Genomic DNA, 21,115 nt, shown 5'->3' with positions numbered 1-21,115 from the left:
GCGAGATGGATGATGCTGACTAAGTTAGGCCGTTTTGTTAATTTCCAGCCAATTTCTGCAGTTTATGTTGGAATTTTAAGAAGAACTGATTATTTACTAGCTCTGTATATCCGAAAAACATGAAGATTTAAATTTGTATATTCAGTTATGTCATGTTTTCATTTGAAAATAAACTGAAAATCAGCACGAAAACGTGTAAAATCGGGAAAGAAGAAGAATTGACAATTCAGCCCGCATCTTCTCACTCAATTTCGGCAGATTTCCGAATCAACCGGTTGTAGGCGAAATTCATTCGGAATCGGTTGTTGCACTAGAGTTGGAATTGATTCGAAATTCCACATGATCTAGTTCCAGATCCTTTAAACCTGCAAATGATTTCTAAAACTGAATTTGGGAATTAAATTCTGTAAGTGATTCTAAGGAAGTGAATTATAGAAGAGAAATGTTAAATTCGTGCGCTCCAAAATATCAGCATTGAGTACCCAATATGTTGACATATCTCGGTTGATTTTTCATTAGAGCGTATAAGCAACTGACAGTTTCTCTTTAATCACTCTCTCTTTCGATTATTGTGATGTGATTAAAAAGATTTTCTTTGATATCACTATTCTGTTTGAAAGTCGAATGTTTCGGGTATCATTTCATGCAAAGAGTTGAGTGATAAACGTGGAAACCGCTTGGTAATTAATATAAGAGAAAGTAAACAAAGAGAAACTGTCACTTGCTTATACGCCCTAATGAAAAATCAACCGAGATGTGTCGAATGTGGTGCCGTGCGATGGCGTTGAAAATTGACTGAAAATTGATTTCGCTTCAAGCTGGCAGGGTCTGAAAATACTCAATATTCAATATTTTTCGGTTTGCGTATACTATTAGCTGCCCTGGCATCCCTGGAATCATTGTTGAATTTCAAAAGTTCAATCTGCCAGCTCGGTATACCGGGAAAGTCAAAACGTCAGTTTATAAGTCGGAGAAAGTGATGCGGATTCGGAATTTGCGGCGGAAAACATTTCATGGATATTGTTAGCTAGAAAATAATGGGCAAATATATATAAATAAATATATAAACACATCAAACTCGTGAAGATAGTTTTTAGAAACGCATAATCTAATGTATGTAAGGTTCAACTCTGCTTGAAATTAGGATGTCTGAAAACCAAATGTAATTTTATACGAATGATATAAAATAATTACTTTGTAAATTATTCCTCGAGACATCTAATTTTAAAGCTGGAAGCAGAAATATACTCAAACGCTCGCAATGGATAGCAGGAACAAAACTTGTTTATTCTGCTTAAAACAACGGCAAATACTTGTGGACGATTCTTCTACTGTTCGAGCAATTAAAAAAATGTATAATATTACCGTAAGTAGACATGGCGTCCCGTTTTCCACTGTTGTGTTTACTGTAAAATCATGTAAAGTTGCCCTTAATCATAAGAATCCTATATTCGTTTGAAAAAACTGGTGATATATTTTCGGCGGTAAAAATGGCTACCCTTGAAAAAATGTAGAGGCATTTTAGATAAAATATATGTTTAAGGGCATGCGCGAAATTGATAATGTTTGAATCGCTATAAGGTGCTACCAGAAAATCCTTTAGTATACAGAAACATAACATAAATATCAACTAGTTATAAGACAATACATTGTAATGTGGTTAATCTTTTATTATACCTTATTCTGTAGGTTCCTTCCAACGGATGTCGCATTTGTATAGAATGTCATTTTAACATCGGACGTGTTTTTAGTTTTAAACAGACCATCGAAGCAAGTTCAGATTTCGATGGCGATGGTTGTTTTGTGTGCAAATCGGAAAACATAATCGCTGAGCCAGAAGTTAATCGAGTGGTAGATTATCTTACCAAACAGTGCAGTACCATACATTTTGGTAATAATGTTACAGTGAGATCATGTGTAACGTGTTTGTACTTACTAGAAATTAGTATCAAATACGAGAAGCTGGCCAAAAACTACAAAAACGCACAACGGTTTAGCAAACAGTTTGCTTCTATGAAAGATTGTAATGTAGTACTCTGGAAACTAGATTTAGATGGGCTGAGCAGAATCTGCGATGGATTCACAAAACAGAAGGAAAAACAAAAGAGAGGACAAAAGAGAAGTCGTGGGTCTTGGGGACCGCAGGATGAAGTGGCAATTAAAAGATCGAAACAAGAGGACGGATCTGTATTACCAGTTATGTTGACAAAACTTACCCCTACTATGACCCCGACAAAAGCTGGTGGGAAAAAAGGTTCTCCGCCTAATCTATCACCAAATGCATTGAAAGGGAAAGGTAATTTTGTTTTATTTGTATATCGCATTTGTTGAATTGGATTATGTAAAGTCAAAGACATCATATTAACAGGATATCCAGCTCTCACATTTCCCGAACAAATTTATTGCAAGGGCAACTCCCTTGTTTGATCTTTCCGATCTTCGTAAAACGCTTTCTTCCAAATGTTCATGATAGGATTCATCACAAGAACTGAACTCTGCATCGGTTGCACTTGATATTCCATCATCTATTTGATTAGTGGTACCATCTGGATTACTAACGACTGGTTTAGTTCTGCAATCCGTGATAGTGGTTGCAGAATGTCTTCATATGATTCCTCTATCAGTTTTGAATGTCCTTACTGGTTTCAACAAACTCCTCCTCAAAGAAACGAACATCTATGCCAATAATTAATTTGTTAGCAGCTATTTCGATAAACCGGTATGCTTTGTGATTATCAGAATAGCCAACGAAAGTCATTTCTTTAGCCTTATCTTGAAGTTTGCTTCGTTTTTCCTGTGGTACGTAAACGAATGCTTTGCAACCGAATACCTTCAGATGTGAAACGTTCGGTTTTCGTCCCCACCACAGCTCATAAGGTGTTGTGTCCACTGCGCTAGAAGGAAGATGATTCTGCAGGTACACTGCCGTATTGACTGCTTCAGCCCAAAATCTTGTTGGCATTCTGGAATCTATTAGCATACAGCGACACATTTCAATTATATAGCGATTACGGCGCTCCGCCACTCCATTTTGTTGTGGCACAATATCCTGCTATGAATTCGGGGTGAATTCCGTGATTACGATAGAAATCCATCAACGTTTGGCACGAATACTCTCCTCCTCTATTGGATCTAATGCGCTTGGGATATTTACCAAATTGTGTGTAAACATACTTGCAGTATTCTTCTATACGATCGGCTATCTGATATCTTCCTCAACAGAAATATCGTACAATAGCGACTATAATCGTCAATTAAAGTCACGAGATAACGAAATCCACTTACAGGCGGTATCTCAAGCGGTCCATACACGTCTGAGTGTATAAGATCCAACGATGCGGTAGTATTTTTTTCTGACTTCTCTTTCATTGTTAATCCACGAACCAGATTTTTTTCAACAACACATTATCGTTCGTTCACACCAATCAGAGTAGCTCAAATATCGATTTGAACTTCGAATATCGTACAGCATCAGTGATTACCGTTTTTTTCTGACGTCAGTCTGTATTGAATCGGAAAATACAGTATAAAAGAATGAATCGTCAAATACTACTTATTTCTAAGGGGTAAATGCAGTTTATCAAAAAGTAGATATTGGTGTCAATTAGATTGTAGATTTTAGAAATACATAAGTTTTAAGAAGTAGATCTTTAGAGAAGACTGATTCGTAGATATGTATAAGCGTTGAAAATTTTCATATAGGTGAAAGTTTGCAAAAAAAACTTGCTATAAATATTATTAAAAATACGCACTTGACGATGATATATTAGTAATTGAAGGTTCTAACATCATAAAATTAGCTTCAGAATCCTTTATAGTGTTTCGCAATTATTTGCCTATTTTTAAAATTTAAATCTGTTGATGAGAGTTTTAAAATTGCATTTTTAATGTCAAACACAACCCTGTAATTTTTCAAAAATAATTCTTCGAAAATTTGGATGCCCTATAAAGAACCGTTCAGTTTGTTGATATTGGTGATGAGAGGTGCTTATCACGATCATTCTGCATGATCGGGGCGTTTCCTTCGAATTTTAGGTAACAGAAAAATTTCGATAAAAATGTCTCTCGGATGAGGTAACGGCGCACAAAATAAATCCACAAATGGTATTCTTGCAGAAGTACACATTAACCTTCTCTACGGCATTGACGAACCGCACAGAGTGCGTTTTTTTAAATAACTATTTATTGGAATATGAGTTAAAATTAAATTAGATATAAATTGTGTGTTCAGTCACAAGTGGTGACTTTTCAGCCCTATTATATATATGATTTGGTTGGTATCATGAGGACATCATTTGCTTCCGCAATTCTGAGATTTTTGTGTAGGGAAAATTTTAAACCTACTTGTATTGTGTAATGGGGAAAAGGAACTTATATACTAACTTACTAACTAATACAGAGAGCGAATCCATTCAATTGAAGATTGCATCGATTTTTGTCGGAATTTGCTTATAATATTATGTGACATTACATCTAATGGTTCTATATTTGTGAGTCTGTGTAACTCATTTGTACTAAACCAGGGAGAACGCTTCAAAATCATTTTCAGAATTTTATTCTGAATTCTTTGAAGCGTTTTCTTCCTGGTGGAACAATAACTTGACCAAATTGGTACTGCATAAAGCATGGCTGGTCTGAAAATTTGTTTATAAATTAACAATTTGTTTTTTAGACAGTGCTTAGAAATTCTGTTTATAAGAGGATATAAACATTTAATATATTTATTACACTTTGCCTGGATTCCTTCAATATGATCCTTGAAAGTGAGTTTTTTGTCATATGTTCAACCTAAGTATTTAGCTTGATCAGACCATGTCAATTCCAAGCCATTTAATTTGAGAATGTGATTATTGTTTAAGAAAAGAAGCTCTTGGCTTATGAGGAAAGATAATTAATTGCGTTTTTGCTGCATTTGGTTTAATTTTCCATTTTGACACATAATCACTGAAAATATTTAAACTTCTTTGTAGGCGACTGCAGATCACTCTTAGATTTCTACCTGTGGCTAACAGACTTGTGTCGTCACAGAATAGCGATTTCTGACAACCAACGGGTAGATTTGTAAGATCAGAAGTAAAAATATTATACAAGATTGGAGCTACGCTCGAACCCTGCGGAACACCGGCTCGTACGGGTCGCAATTCAGATTTACAATTCTGATAGCTAACCTGAAGAGTACGACTAATTAAATAATTTTGAATCATTTTGATCAAATAAATAGGAAACTGGAAATCAGACATTTTTGCTATTAATCCTTTGTGCCAAACACTGTTGAATGCTTTTTCTATGTTTAGAAGAGCAACTCCAGTAGATAACCCAGAAGATTTATTTGATTTTATGTTCGTGACTCTTACAAGTTGATGAGTAGTTGAATGTTCATGACGAAATCCAAACTGCTCTGGTAAAAAAATGGAATTCTCATTTATATGAGACATCATTCTCAACAAGATAATTTTATCAAAAAGTTTACTGATCGAAGAAAGTAAGCTCGATAACTTGATGTTTCTTCTGGGTTTTAATCAGGTTTGAAGATAGGAATTACTTTAGCGTTTATTCATCTTTTTGGGAAGTAAGCTAATGAAAAACACTTGTTGAAAATTTTAACCAGGAGTCTCAAGGCAACATCGGGAAGATTTTTAATAAGAATATTAAAAATTCCATCATTACCACGGGCCTGCATGTTTTTAAGTTTCCTAATAATTGATTTAATTTCATCAAAATTCGTCTCAATAATGTCATTTGGTAATAACACTTGAGTTGAAATATGATCACACTTCAGTGAGACTTCATTTTCAATAGGACTCACAACGTTCAAATTAAAATTGTGGACACTCTCGAACTGCTGAGCAAGTTTTTGAGCTTTTTCGCCATTTGTAAGAAGTATTTGATTTCCTTCCTTGAGAGCAGGAATTGGTTTCTGAGGTTTCTTAAGAACCTTAGAAAGTTTCCAGAAAGGTTTAGAATATGGTTTAATTTGTTCAACTTCTTTAGCGAAATTTTCATTTCGCAAAAGAGTAAATCTATGTTAAATTTCGTTTTGTAAATCCTTAACTATGTTTTCCATAGCAGGATCACGAGAACATTGATATTGTCGTCGACGAACGTTCTTCAACCGAATAAGCAGTTGAAGATTGTCATCGATGATAGGAGAATTTAATTTAGTTTGAGCTTTGGGAACTGAAAGATTTCTAGCTTCGATAATGTAACGATTCAAATTATCAATTGCTGTGTCGATGTCCGCAGAATTTTCTAAAATAGTTTCATGATCCACATGATTTTCAATGTAAGATTTGTAAACCAACCTATTAGCTCTATGATAATTGAATATAGAACTAATTGGATTATTTAAAGCTTCGTTGGAAAGTCTGAATTTTACAGGAAGATGATCTGAGTCAAAGTCAGCATGTGTAATCGGTTCACTACAAATGTGACTTTGATCCGTTAGAACCAGATCAACTGTAGACGGGTTTTTCACGGAAGATAAACAAGTCGGATTACTGGAATGAAGAACTGTGAAGTAACCAGCTGAGAGTTGATTATAAAGTATTTTACCATTACTGTCATTTTGCCTACAATTCCACTGGACATGCTTAGCATTTAGGTCCCCTATTACGAAAAATTTCGGTCGATATCTTGTGAGTTTTTGCCAATCGCCTTTGAAGAAATTTAATTGTTCGCCGGTGCATTGGAATGGCAAATATGCTCTAGCGATGAAATAAATTCCATGAATGATTTCAACTTCGATACCCAAGCTTTCAATTACTTTAGTATTGAAAGAAGGTAAAATTCGATGTTTAATTTGCCGTTGGACAAAAATGGCAACTCCACCACCCATTCCAGTAAACCTTTCAAATCGATAAACCACATAATGTGGATTACTTTTCAATTTGACATTTGGTTTAAGAAAAGTTTCTGTCACAATGGCAATATGAATTTTGTGAACTTTGAGAGAATTATAAAATTCATCTTCACTCGATTTCAAAAATCGAGTTTAAAATATTCAAATAATTATTCACCATCACTGTTAAATTTTAAATTCATTATAATATTATTTGCAAATTGCCATCCGATTTGAAATGCTTCAAAAAGTGATGAAGTCGAATTCATTCGAATAATCATTTGAAAAAGTTGATTTTGTAGGTAGATCATTTTATTTTCAGTTATATCATTACCGGCCATTAGAAGAAGATGATTTGACCGGTCTACCTATTAATAAATTGTTTTCGTTAGAAGATTAACTGCAAGGCGGTCCTGTGTTTTGTTTATTTACATTTGAAGAATTAAGTGGTAGATTTCTACCTAATATACCAGCATAACTGACAGTAGAAGATGATCTCGACCTCGTGATCTACCTGTCAATAAATTGTTTTCGTTAGAAGAAGAATTGGCAGGCGTACCTGTTTTTTGTTTTAAATTCGAAGAAATAGGTGCCTTAGAAGAATTAGGCGTGGCATTTGTAACGGTTTTTTGATTTTCAGGTATGTTCTGTAAATTTAAGGTCGTTGATTTGACTTGTTGTCTAAGCGAACGAGCGTTTAAAATTTTTTCCCTGACAGGACATTTCAAATAATTGGATTTATGATTACCATCGTAATTTGAACATGAAAATTTATCAGTGTTTTCATTCATTGGACAAACGTCTTTCGAATGCGATTTACCACAATTCAAACACCGTATATCCATATGACAATTTTTGGTTGCATTGCCGAAGCCTTGGCAACGACGACATTGCGTTAAGTTTGCAATACGATTATGCCGTTTATAATGTTCCAAATGAATTTTAATGTGGGAAATGAAACGTACTTTTTCTAAAGTTTTCAAATTGTTAACATCACTTCGATTGAAGTGTATTAAGTAAAGCTCATGGGAAATTCCAGAGCGTGGTTTAGAAGTATCATTCGCTCTTTTTTTTTTCATAAGTATTACTTGGGAAGGGGCAAAACCAAGCAATTCTTTTAGTTCATTTTTAATTTCATTAGTACTTTGATCATTTGATAAGCCTTTCAAGACAGCCCTGAAGGGTCTGTCTGATCTTATATCATATGACTAAAATTTATGAAGTTTCTCGGACAAATATCGAATAAGACGTTGGTAATCTTCCAATCCATCTACCAAGACTCGACATTCTCCTCTTCGTCCGATTTGAAATGAGACTTTTACTTCCGGGAGAAAAGTAGAAAGCTCAGTACGGAATGCTTTGAAGTCGGAAATCATCACCGTCACAGGTGGCATAGATTGATGTTTCTTCCCAGAACGACAAGCGTCCATTTAGGGAATTTTTGAAGAATTTTCTTCTATGTCGCTACAATCGGATTCAGGAAGAATCTCGTAAATATTGTTAGACGGCATAGGATCAACGGAAGGGAAATCCGTCCGTTGTCTTTTATGTTTACATTCAGATTCTATAAGATCGTGAATGTTATTAGAAAAATGTTGAATAACGGATTGTGATTTATTTCGTATTGAATTATTTTTAGCCTTAGGCTTGTTGCCTTTCCGGTTGGACGCAGGCATTTTTGAAATGAATGAAATTTTAAATTAAATTAACTAGGCTAAATTAGTCTTCGATTAGACTCCTAGTTTGGAAAAGTCTTGATAAAGACTGATTTTGTGGTAGTCTTAATAAAAACTGATTAGTTCGAAGAATAGTTATTTGAATAGCTAGCCTTAAAAAGGCTGATTAATTTCTTAGTCACTCTAATATCACTCTTTGTATCACTTAGTCACTCAAATATCACTCTTTGTATAGCCTTGAGAAAGGCTGACTAATTGATAGTCTTTAAAAAGACTGTTAGTGATTCAGGTAGCCTTGAAAAAGACTGAAGCCTTCAATCAATGAAACTCTAGGTAGCCAGAATAAAATTCCAGGAGCCAAGAGCTATACGCGTGCGGTGCGAACGACTGTTCAACACCGACTGATTAGTTTGATGTTGTTTCTTATTTTGTGAGAGGGCTTTGTTTAAATGATTCCTAACAATCACTTTGGTTGAAATAAAATATATCTTGCACGTTAGCGAGCAGGGCTGCAAGATAGCTCAAATCGTTTATTATGTAGGTATATACAGGGTGATTTTTTAAGAGCTTGAGAACTTTTTTAAACAATAAAACGCATAAAATTTGCAAAATCTCATCGGTTCTTTATTTTAAACGTTAGATTGGTACATGACATTTACTTTTTGAAGATAATTTCATTTAAATGTTGACCGCGGCTGCGTCTTAGGTGGTCCATTCGGAAAGTCCAATTTTGGGCAACTTTTTCGAGCATTTCGGCCGGAATAGCCCGAATTTCTTCGGAAATGTTGTCTTCCAAAGCTGGAATAGTTACTGGCTTATTTCTGTAGACTTTAGACTTGACGTAGCCCCACAAAAAATAGTCTAAAGGCGTCAAATCGCATGATCTTGGTGGCCAACTTACCGGTCCATTTCTTGAGATGAATTGTTCTCCGAAGTTTTCCCTCAAAATGGCCATAGAATCGCGAGCTGTGTGGCATGTAGCGCCATCTTGTTGAAACCACATGTCAACCAAGTTCAGTTCTTCCATTTTTGGCAACAAAAAGTTTGTTAGCATCGAACGATAGCGATCGCCATTCACTGTAACGTTGCGTCCAACAGCATCTTTGAAAAAATACGGTCCAATGATTCCACCAGCGTACAAACCACACCAAACAGTGCATTTTTCGGGATGCATGGGCAGTTCTTGAACGGCTTCTGGTTGCTCTTCACTCCAAATGCGGCAATTTTGCTTATTTACGTAGCCATTCAACCAGAAATGAGCCTCATCGCTGAACAAAATTTGTCGATAAAAAAGCGGACTTTCCGAATGGACCACCTAAGACGCAGCCGCGGTCAACATTTAAATGAAATTATCTTCAAAAAGTAAATGTCATGTACCAATCTAACGTTTAAAATAAAGAACCGATGAGATTTTGCAAATTTTATGCGTTTTATTGTTTAAAAAAGTTCTCAAGCTCTTAAAAAATCACCCTGTATTTACATTTTATTCCCAGTGTTGGTAGTACTTTTATAACGATTTGCGCTGCAAATGCAGGGTGGCATATGACCGGGAAAATCGGGAAAACAGAGAGAAAGTTTGGGAATTTTAGTAAAAAACCGGGAAAAATATTACAAGCTCAAATATGAGTAACAGTTGTTAGCATCATGAGTATTTTTCAACAAGTGAAAAGTAGGAGACAATACCCAATTTTGCGTTTGCGTTGTCTCGTCCAAAGATTTGTATGGGCTCAATAGCAGTTTTAAATCAATTTGGAAGCATATGAGCCTTTTTAGTTGTTATCAAAAACAGCACAATATGTTCATGTTTTTAAGTTTGCTAATGATTACTTTCATTTCGTCATAATTTGAACAATGAAACAATACTTGTGTTATGCTCATATTTCTGTTAGATGTCAATAGGACTCACAAAATTGGAAAAGTTGTCGACTTTGATCTTATCCACCTTTTGCAGGGAGTATTTGAGTTCCTTTTTGAAAACTGAAACTGGTTTCTGAGGACCAGTATAGAATCTTATAAAGATTATGAATATGAATTGATTTGTTCAGTGAATCTATGTTTAACTCTTGGAAACGTCCTCAACTATGTCATAGTAGAATCACAAAAATAGGGGACGGATATAGAATGATGGGATAGTCGATGCCTTTCACGCATTAATAATTGGTTTTATAGTTTCTATCACAATCAGAGCATGACAATTCATCTGAGGGTATCGGTCATAGAACAGACGTGCTTGCAAGCGAATTACTACAATTTAAACAGCGTATGTCCATATGATAATTTGTTATACCATGGCGGAAGCCCTGGCTTTGACGATATTGTGTTAGGTTCTTTGTGCCATCATGTCGTTTATAACGAACGAAGAAAGCTCTGTACAAAATGCTTTGAAATTGCAGGCATAACAGTTCGGCTGAAAAGTTCGTATCGTCTAATAGAAACACACATTTTTTTGCCAAAATTCGTTTTTATTATTCAACATAATTGCCATCAGAGGCGATACAGCGATTATAGCGATCTTCCAACTTTTCGATACCATTTTTGTAGTACGATTTGTCCTTTGCCTCAAAATAGGCCTCAGTTTCAGCGATTACCTCTTCATTGCTTCCAAATTTTTTACCAGCAAGCATTCTCTTGAGGTCTGAGAACTGGAAAAAGTCACTGGGGGCCAAATCTGAAGAATACGGTACATGAGGGAGCAATTCGAAGCCCAATTCGTTCAATTTCATCATGGTTTTCATCGACTTGTGACACTGTGATCTTCAGTATGTAAAAAATAATAAAACATGCATGTGCGCTCGGAAGAAATCGGTTACGTGTAAATAAAACCCCTAGATGACTAAAAAAAGGTTTTATGTTTTTCTTATATGCACTAGTAATGCTGTATGTAATTAAACGATCTTCGTAAACTAATTACTCCATAGTTTGTGCGGAAAAAAGATGTTTCGAACAGCTCGAGGGTGAATAGTTTTGTTGACCTCACTAAACAGAACGAGACAGTCATTCAAGAACGTCTGCATTACAACGGACATCATCTGCTATAATTTTATTAGAGCCGACTACTCCAACATGACCGACTTCTTGACACAAATCGACTGGGATGAAGCTCTCGACTACGATGATGTCAATGCAGCTGTGCGTTATCTAATGTAATGAGCTACGCAATCGACTACTTTGTACCGAGACGATCGAGACGACAGACCGCCGAAGCTTTCCCTGCGTAATCTAATCGTGCAGATAAATCAGCATTACAAGAAAACTGTTAACTGAAGCCATACCCGAACACGTATAAAGTATAACATAAACCAGGGGTTCAAAAACTATTTAACTTAGGCCTCAGACCCCCATCAACAAATTCCTTTGAAAATTCAATTTCTTGCTTTTTTAATATTGATGTGAAATACTTACCATTTTCTGCGTAACTGTTTTAGCGTAAATATTTCAAATGATAACTTATATCAAACAATAGGAGGTCGATTTATAGACCTCGTCGACCCCAATAGTCAGTTTTTGTTTATGTCGACTTCTGCAAAAAAAAGATATCGATCCCAAGGGGTCTAGATCGACCACTTTGGGAACCCCTGACGTAAACTGAAATCAAATTCAAGGTATTTCTGGAAACATGTGAATGAGCAGTAGAAAGAATTTGGGTTACCCTCGTGAATAAAATTTGGAGAACGTATTGGTTCGGACCAGGCGCGTATACAGGGGGGGGGGGGTTTTAGGAGTTCAAACCCCCCCCGAAACAAAAAATTGTAACCCATGGGAAACATTGTGATATAAATTGTACATGTGTTGATTTATCACCATGTTCTAAAACCCCCCCCGAAAATTTTCTCTGGCTACGCGCCTGGTTCGGACACACAAGAAATATGTCGGTTTTTTGAGCATCACATCAGACATTGTATCAGCTTCCCATAGCTTAGGTTTCTTAAAGAGGATGACTAGGCACTCTACAGACGTACACTGTCTAAAATCCCATTACTGTTCGCTTGTTGGTTCAACTCACGTACACTGCTCGGTAGTTTGGAATCCATGCTATCAGAACGGTGCTTATAGAATCGATGCGATACAACGCAGATTTGTTCGCTTCGCTCATCGCCGATTGCCATGGACCGATCCTCATCAACTACCGAGTTACGAAAGTGATGGGTTATTAATCGGTCTCGACACATAACAAATGCGACGGGAATTATCACGCGCTTTGATAATAGCAGATATATTCAACGGTAGAAGTGACTGTCCCGTTTCGCTCAACGAAGTTGATATTAATGTTATCAGTGCTTTTCTTCGGCTTCTTATACTACTTACCAACTATGGCGCGAAAGGTTCTGTTACTGGTTTGCAGAGATTGTTCAATTGTGTTTCATCTGGGTATGATTTGATTGTGTCACGAAGCAGAATAGGTACAAATTTTCTGAATATTTTTACGAATAATCATTAGGACCAAATTGTGTCTGTTGAGTGTAAATAAATAAATAGAGCGTTTAACTATAAAAACCGCACCGTTCTGCAAAGTGTGCGCTTTCGAAACTTACTGTTTCTTGTTGAGTCTTATGGCGATTTTTCTCCACAACGGGCTCACTCTTTGAAGGTTTCACCGGAAGTCCACTGCCAATTATTACATACATTTATTTGCACTACATCACATTTAAGATAACACATAATCAACAATAGTACGCCATAATACTCGCCAGATCACGTTCTACCTGGTCCACCCATCTTGCCTGCTGCGCTCCCCGCCTTCTTGTTCCAAACGGATTCGTGGCAAACACCAGTTTAGCAGGGTTGTTGTCCGGCATTCTTGCAAGATGCCTTGCCCATCGCATTCTTCCGGCTTTGGCCACCTTCTGGATGCTGGGTTCGCCGTAGAGTGAAGCGAGCTCGTGGCTCATTCTTCGCCGCCACACGCCGTTCTCCTGCACACCGCCGAAGATCGTCCTTAGCACGCGTAGCTCGAAAACTCCAAGTGCTTGCAGGTCCTCCTCGAGCATGATCCATGCTTCGTGTCCGTAGAGGATCACCGGTCTTATAAGCGTTTTGTACATGGTACATTTCGTGTGGGGGTGAATCTTTTTTGACCGCAAATTCTTTTGGAGCCCGTAGTAGGCACGACTTCTACTGATGATGCGTCTTCGTATTTCACGACTCACATTGTTGTCAGCCGTTAGTAAGAATCCGAGATAAACAAATACTTCCACTACCTCGAAGGTATCCCCGTCTATCGTGACATTACTTCCTAGACGAATCCTCTCGTGCTCGGTTCCGCCTACTAGCATGTACTTTGTTTTCGACGCATTCACCACCTGTCCAAACTGGATTTCGTGAAAATCGGCTGTTAAGCCCGGCTCGTCGCATTACTCCTTCCAAGGCGATGTTGAATAGTAGGCATGAGAGTCCGTCACCTTGTCGCAGTCCTCGGCGAGATCCGAATGAACTGGATAGTTCACCCGAGATCCTTACGTAGTTTTTGGACACACCGTTCCAGAATGATCTGGGATAACACTTTGTAGGCGGCATTCAGAATTGTGATCGCTCGGAAGTTCTCGCATTCCAAATGGTCGCCTTTCTTGTGAATGGGGCAAATTACCCCTTCCTTCCACTCCTCCGGTAGCTGTTCGGTTTCCCAGATCCTGACTATTAATCGGTGCAAACACGTGGCCAACTTTTCTTGGCCCATCTTGATGAGTTCTGCTGCGATGCCATCCTTACCAGCTGCTTTGTTGGTTTTGAGCTGGTGCATGACATCCTTAACTTCCCTCAATGTGGGAGCTGAATCATTTCCGTCTTCTGCTGCACTGACGTAGTCGTTTCTCCCGTCATCGTGAACCCCCATGCCTACGTTCTCCGCGCCGTTCAGGGGCTCATCGAAGTGCTGCTTCCACCTTTTAATCACCTCACGTCCATCCGTTAAGAGGCTCCCGTCCTTATCGCTGCACATTTCGACTCGCGGCACAGGGCCGTTGCGGGATTTGTTGAGCTTGTTGTAGAATTTCTGTATTTCTTGAGAGCGGTACAGCAGTTCCATTTCCTCGCACTCCGCTTCTTCCAGGTGGCGTTTTTTCTTCCGAAAGATGCGGGTCTGCTCTTTCCGCTTCTGTTTGTATCGTTCCACATTCTGCCGGGTTCTATGCTGCAGCATTACCTCTCGCGCTGCGTTCTCCTCCTTCAAATTCACTCTGCATTCTTCGTCGAACCATTCGTTCCGTCGACTCCGTTCCACATACCCGACGGTGCACTCGGCTGTGTTGTTTATGGCTGCTTGTACTGTACTCCAGCAGTCTTCTAGGGGAGCCACATCGAGCTCGCTCTCGTCTGGCAACGCTGCCTCGAGATTCTGCGCGTAAGCTGAAGCGACATCCGGTTGCTTCAATCGCTCTATGTTGTACCGTGGCGGTAGTTGGTACCGTGCATTGTTGATGACGGAGAGTTTTCTGCGCAGTATCACCATTACCAGATAGTGGTCAGTGTCGACGTTAGCGTCACGATAGGTCCTGACGTCGATAATGTCGGAAAAGTGCCTTCCATCAATCAGAACGTGATCGATTTGCGATTCCGTTTGCTGTGGTGATCTCCAGGTGTAACGATAAGGGAAGCTATGTTGGAAGAAGGTGCTACGAATGGCCATGTTCTTGGAGGTGCAAAATCGATGAGTCGTAAGCCGTTTTCGTTTGTCAGCTGGTGGGCGCTGAACCTTCCAATCGTCGGTCTGAACTCCTTCCCTGGCCTACCTGAGCGTTTAGATCTCCTATGATGATCTTGACGTCGTGGCGTGGGCAACAGTCGTACTCACGTTCGAGCTGCGCGTAAAATGCGTCCTTGTCATCATCAGTGCTTCCGGAGTGAGGGCTGTGCACGTTGATTATGCTAAAGTTGAAGAAACGGTCCTTTATCCTCAACCTGCAACCGATCACGCGCCTCTGCATATCACCCATCACGATGAAAGCTGTTTCCAGCTCGCGTGTATTTCCGCAGCTCTGGTAGATGGTATGATCACCTCTAAACGTTCGCACCATAGATCCTGTCCAACACACCTCCTGTAGCGCTACGAACCCGCGGTCCTTCAGTAGATCGGCGAGTATGCGGGTGCTCCCGATGAAGTTGAGAGATCGGCAGTTCCACGTACCGAGCTTCCAATCGCAAGTCCTTTTTCGTCGCAGGGGTTGTTGCAATTGGTCTCGATTCGTATTACTTTCTTGCTGATTTTCCGTTGCAATAGTTTTTTTACGGCTGGCTCGCAGGGCCGGACACCAACCCCCTAAATTTCCGGAGGAACATAGTGCACAGTTGAGCTTAGACTCCTACACTGGCACTCGGACATCGTTCAGCCGCCCCTAACATGGGGAACAGACGCTGTTGTGAGCCGCTCCTAACCTGGAGAACAGACGCTCAGGCTTGCAGAAGCAAACCCCCCTTCCCTGTCAGCCTACGACCAAAATTCCCACCGGGGTTGGTTACCCGATCTTCCCTAAGGTTGCTCGCAGCCCAGCCGGTTCCACGGGGAGGTAGGGATAAGAGTTACTGGGAAGAGGCTGATGACCTCAATGGGGTCTGTGTTGCGCGTTACCCAGCCGTTACCAACCTACCAATTATTATTGAATGCATTGAATGTTACACAATCACACACTCTTACCTGTCGTTAGCTAATTTTTTTAATCCAAACCTACCCAACTAAAGTGCATCTCTGCGCTCTAATATGTCGAGGGCAAATTTTCAGGTAACTTGCGTATTAATTAATCCTGATTAAAGTGTAGTCATGCCAACTTTGGCAATGCTTATTTTTTACGATGAAGTAAAAGTTTGAGTAGATAACGATTCAGTTACTAACCACTATGAACTTAGAAAGAATAATTGTTTTGGCCCAAAATATAGGAGGTAGCAACGCCACTTTTAAGTTTTAATATGCCCGGGGCAAGATTTTTTTTGTGTGCTCCTAGCTAACTGCTCGGTTGGTCATTTCCGGGTCTCCTAAGAGTTTCTCCTCAAAAAAAAAAGTAACTCGATTTTCAGTACAGGTGACGCTGCTCGTGTACCCATTTACTAAAGTCTTCTCAAAGACCAAGAAGCTGCTTCCAGCTCATTGACATTCATATAAATCCTAATATAATTGGTATTTTCGGAACGAATCATTTTATTTTCCTTTTTTGGAAATAAAGTTATATTGAATCCTAATTTTAACTTTAGAATACTAGATGGTGAATTACTAGCATTAATGTATTTTTAATTTATCAAATTTAAATTTGTTTATGTCTGGATTTGAAAGTTGCATTTGTAATGATGTTTTTTTGATTAGTAATTTTCGTGGTGAAAAAAATTCTTTAGAACAAATGCTCTAAATTTTCTCAACCATGGTCATAACATTAAATCCTTATTTTTATTTCTATTTTCAGTTTCTAAGCAAAACGACAAAATTTTCATAAAACTTCCAATTCCTCGGAAATTGCAAAAGAAACAGACCAAGTTGCGTAAAAAATACGGGACTCCCCATTCGCCTATCAAATCTATTCCAGTGTCTCCGTCCGTAGCTGCACTTAATCAAATCTTCGGTGTTGAACTGCGTCCCCTATTCGTCAAAATAGAACATGTGGATCTTTCTAGTTACATGAATAGAACGATTGCTCACGATTTAAACACGCGGAATCTACGAAAACCGAGAAAAGAAGAGTTTATAGGTCTGGACGAGGAAGACGTTGTGGAACTTCAACAAAACAACACGAGTATTGGAAGTTCAGTTGGCAAACGAAAGAGTATATTGATAACAGAACGTATCGAAAGTCCGAATTCTGCAAAAAAGAAGGTGAAATTCTCCGATTCCCCCAGCATCAAATATGTGGATAAATTGAACTTCAGTGATGACGAAGATGGTGATAAGGAGGACAACGATGACGAGAATGATGCAGATTACGAAGAAAATAAATTTAAGAAGAAATGTCCCAGACCACAAAATGGAAATGCATTAGTATCAGGAAACGGAAAACTGCGGAGAGGAAGGCCAGCAAAAAAAGTCATAAACAGCAACACAAGTGAAAAATCAAGTGAGCAAAGTACTGATTCAACACCAATGGATGTGAATCGACATGAGATACAGAAAAGTAATGAAAATCTTATAGTTCATATGGGAAACGAAGATAAGCGGAATACTGAAGAGAACGAGAACGGTATTTCCGAATCTGATCAGATAAAAACAGTAAGTATTATCTGAAATTTACATCCTGTTTTTCTATTCTTGTTGACGTTCCTAATTTTAGCCCGAGTCCGTTCATTTGAATGGTGAATATACAAAATCACTCGAGCAAACAGAAACACCTATCGAGGGAGCTCCTACTGATGACAAAGACACTTTCAGTGAACGAGCTTCATTAAATAGTGCAGAAGAAACTGGCCCGCCTATTGAAAGTGATGTAATAGGATTAGATGAAACTGTCACTCAGGACACTGAAATGAAGGACCTCTCTAACGTTTCACCCGAAGACGTTGAGATGTCAGAAAATAAATCTCCTCAACTGGAAGATGTTGAAATGGCAGAAATTGGCAATAATGAAATCACGGAGACAAATACACAAGAAATCAATCATTCCACTGGAACACAAGGAAATTCTATTTCTCCTCAAGGGCAAAATTCAGTTGATTTCTCATCGGATAAGGAAGATGAAATTGTAAAAGTAAATTTAAATTTCAGTGATTTTCTAGGCGAGGAAATTTCTGAGACAGAACAAAACTCATCTATTGAACAAACTGATTCAACAACAGGCGCATTAGATGACGCTGACCCAGGAACATCAGCTGAGCAAAATAAAATCACAATAGAAGAAAAGGAGGAAATAACGGCCGATGATAAAATCTTGGAAGTGAAGAATCAACAATCATCTGCTCTAGATGACGTAGACGACATTTCTGATGATGATGACGTTCTAAATCAGCTAGATGACACGGATGAATCAAAACGGAATTTATCACCAGATCTGTCTCTTTCGAGAGAAAATAGTCTTTAGAATATGTGTAAAAAGCACATAGAGATTTATATTTCATATTTCGCATCCTAATTTGTTTATAATATTTGTTTTTGTAAACAGAAAAAAACAGTGTTCTTTCAGCATGTAAATGCTGAAGGTGTTTTAGTGCAGTATCGCAGTAGAGATGCACAAATGACAGTAAACAGTAAAATTTACTTTTTAATAACATAAAGATATAGTACATTGTGAAATATCTTTTATATGTCGGATTTATTGACATGTATCGGGTTGATTGTAGAAAAGCACCAATGAACATGTAAAGAAAAAATATATATATCAAATTAAGTTTGGTCAAATGTACTGTTTATGTTTTCTTTTTAAATTAGTATTGGTTTTATTATATTTTACCAATAAATAATTAAAGAACTAATGGGTGTATCTATTTGATAAGCCTACATGGACCTTCCACACATACTAGAGTTTGTTGAAACAATAAGTATACAGATATTTAGATAACTCAAAATATGTATTTGAAGACCATATGAACGGAAGAATGCAAGAATAGGATAAAAGTAATTTACTTTGGAGGTCGTTTCAAGTGATTTGCATTGTAAAAATAATGAAACGGAACTCAGATTTTCATATAATAAGCCGACTGCAAGATCCGGTATGAAAACATAAAAGTGTGTTAAACAATATATGATGAAATATTCCCAGAGAAACATGCCCAATCGTTTGAAAAGGTCAATTAGTGCGATTCCGTTCATATTGTCAAGCACCGTACAATCAGAAAAATCATCACTTCAATGCTACGTGAAAGGAATGTGATTTTTATCCAAATAACTTTTCTGTAATACTTATGTGAAGTATAGGTGGCACAGAATGAACTCATGAACTCTTAGTCCACATTTGTATCACGTAATCCTATCCCTCCTACAATTTTCGATGTACGGTTTCCTTAGAAGATTTGATGTGCTGGAACACAATCTAGGGGAATTGTGTTTCAGTTTCGTATTTTTGGTACACAGAATTCGCGTAATACCGATTGGTCAAACAAACAAGTTGTTGAGGGTGGGTTTCGTAGATCCATTTAGTAAACTTAACATTTGCTCACAATCTTACAATTGACAAGGTCCCAAGCGCAAATGACGGTTTCTCTTTGTTTGCTTTTTTTCAATATTTACAATCCATTCAGTAATCCTTCCATCTAACACTTCACATAGAATAATGACAAAATCCACCAACTTTCGAATTGCACTGGAATTTGAAAAAGAAAGTAAACAAATGCGTTATATGCTTTTAGCTTCATAATTGAATTAAATATGCGTTACAGCTTTTAGCTTCATAATTGAATGAATAAGATATGGAATGAATTAAATGAATAGGATGTTGATTGCATTTCGCTCCAACATCCGGGGCTGAGCTCTTTTTTATGTTTTATTTCCATACTACCGGTCCTTATTACCAGTGTGAAGTGGAGTGAACGTATCCCAATTGGGTTTCACACGATGACAACAAATGAACGGTAAATCGAGTTCATATGTGACGTTTATTGGTGGTTTTTGTACAATGGATTACTTTGGAATGAGATAGAATATTGTAGAATAGAACGAAATGATAATGACTTAACCAATGAGCAAACCACTGATAGCTGTCGAACGATGTTCATCCAGTTTGTATTGTGAGGATGTATCGTTTGTGACCTGATGGATGAGATGATGTGTGAAAGAAATGTAAGAGTAAGTGCATGCAAGAATGGTAATAAAGGCCACAGTTCCAGCTCAGGACTAACGATCGACCATTAGAAGAGATAGAACGGTACCACCATTCATCTCAAATCCATTAGTCATTTCATATACGAGAACCATTAGTTATAGTGAGATCTGTTATCTCTGTTTGATAGATTAACTTCAGAAGTAACATGAAATTTGGAGCATTTGCTTCGCTAAAACATCAGTATTGAACCATTTCCGAACTACTTACCTTACCTTACCTAGCAGCTATAGGCCTGGGGTGTCCTTTGCTGTATCAAGAAAACGTCTCCACATAACTCGGTCCATGGCTGCTCGTCGCCAGCCACTCAAGGCACGGATGCTTCTGAGATCACCCTCCACTTGATCGATCCACCTTGCTCGCTGCGCTCCTCTTCTTCTTGTACCAGTCGGATTAGATTCAAGAACCATTTTCACTGGGCTGTCGTCCGACATTGATTTTAGCTGTCCGTACGATAGGTGGTTCTCCTAGCAGCTGTTGCAATTCGTGATTCATACGCCGTCTCCACGTTCCGTCTTCCATCTGCACTCCGTCATAGATGGTCCTCAGCACCTTTCCTTCGAAAACACTGAGGGCGCGTCTCGTGACCATAGAGAACAACCGGTCTAATAAGCGTTTTGTAGATGGTCAATTTCGTGCGGTGGCGTACTTTTCTCGATCGAAGGGTTTTTCTGAGTCCAAAGTACGCTCGATTCCCAGCCAAAAAAAGTCTCTGTATTTCTCTGCTGGTGTCATTTTCGGCGGTCACCAGTGAGCCTAAATACACAAACTCGTTAACCACCTCAATATCGTCACCGTCTATCAATATTCGTGGTGGGAGGCGTAGTGTTTCTTCTCTAGAGCCTCTTCTTCTCATGTATTTTGTTTTCGACGCATTTATG

At 38.3% G+C, this 21,115-nt stretch overlaps 1 protein-coding gene across 1 annotated transcript; it reads left to right on the top strand.

Moving 5' to 3' along the window:
- The first annotated feature begins 931 nt into the window (after window positions 1-931).
- On the top strand, window positions 932-20,633 carry LOC131440741 (uncharacterized). The gene is made up of 5 exons (XM_058612271.1): window positions 932-1,162; window positions 1,231-1,366; window positions 1,690-2,296; window positions 16,899-17,695; window positions 17,757-20,633. The coding sequence occupies exons 1-5, from the start codon at window positions 1,146-1,148 to the stop codon at window positions 18,498-18,500; spliced, it is 2,301 nt and encodes a 766-aa protein (XP_058468254.1). The 5' UTR covers window positions 932-1,145; the 3' UTR covers window positions 18,501-20,633.
- The last annotated feature ends 482 nt before the right edge of the window (window positions 20,634-21,115 follow it).

This window comes from Malaya genurostris, chromosome 1 (genome assembly GCF_030247185.1).
Source record: "Malaya genurostris strain Urasoe2022 chromosome 1, Malgen_1.1, whole genome shotgun sequence".
Classification (NCBI taxonomy): Eukaryota; Metazoa; Arthropoda; class Insecta; order Diptera; family Culicidae; genus Malaya; species Malaya genurostris.
This window is presented reverse-complemented; position numbering and strand designations above follow the sequence as displayed.

Bases quoted from the DNA above. Each gene is read 5' to 3' on its own strand.
- LOC131440741 (XM_058612271.1), top strand. The intron at 1,367-1,689 runs GTAAGTAGACAT...CTTATTCTGTAG, and splicing joins AAAAAATGTATAATATTACC to GTTCCTTCCAACGGATGTCG. The intron at 2,297-16,898 runs GTAATTTTGTTT...TTCTATTTTCAG, and splicing joins AAATGCATTGAAAGGGAAAG to TTTCTAAGCAAAACGACAAA.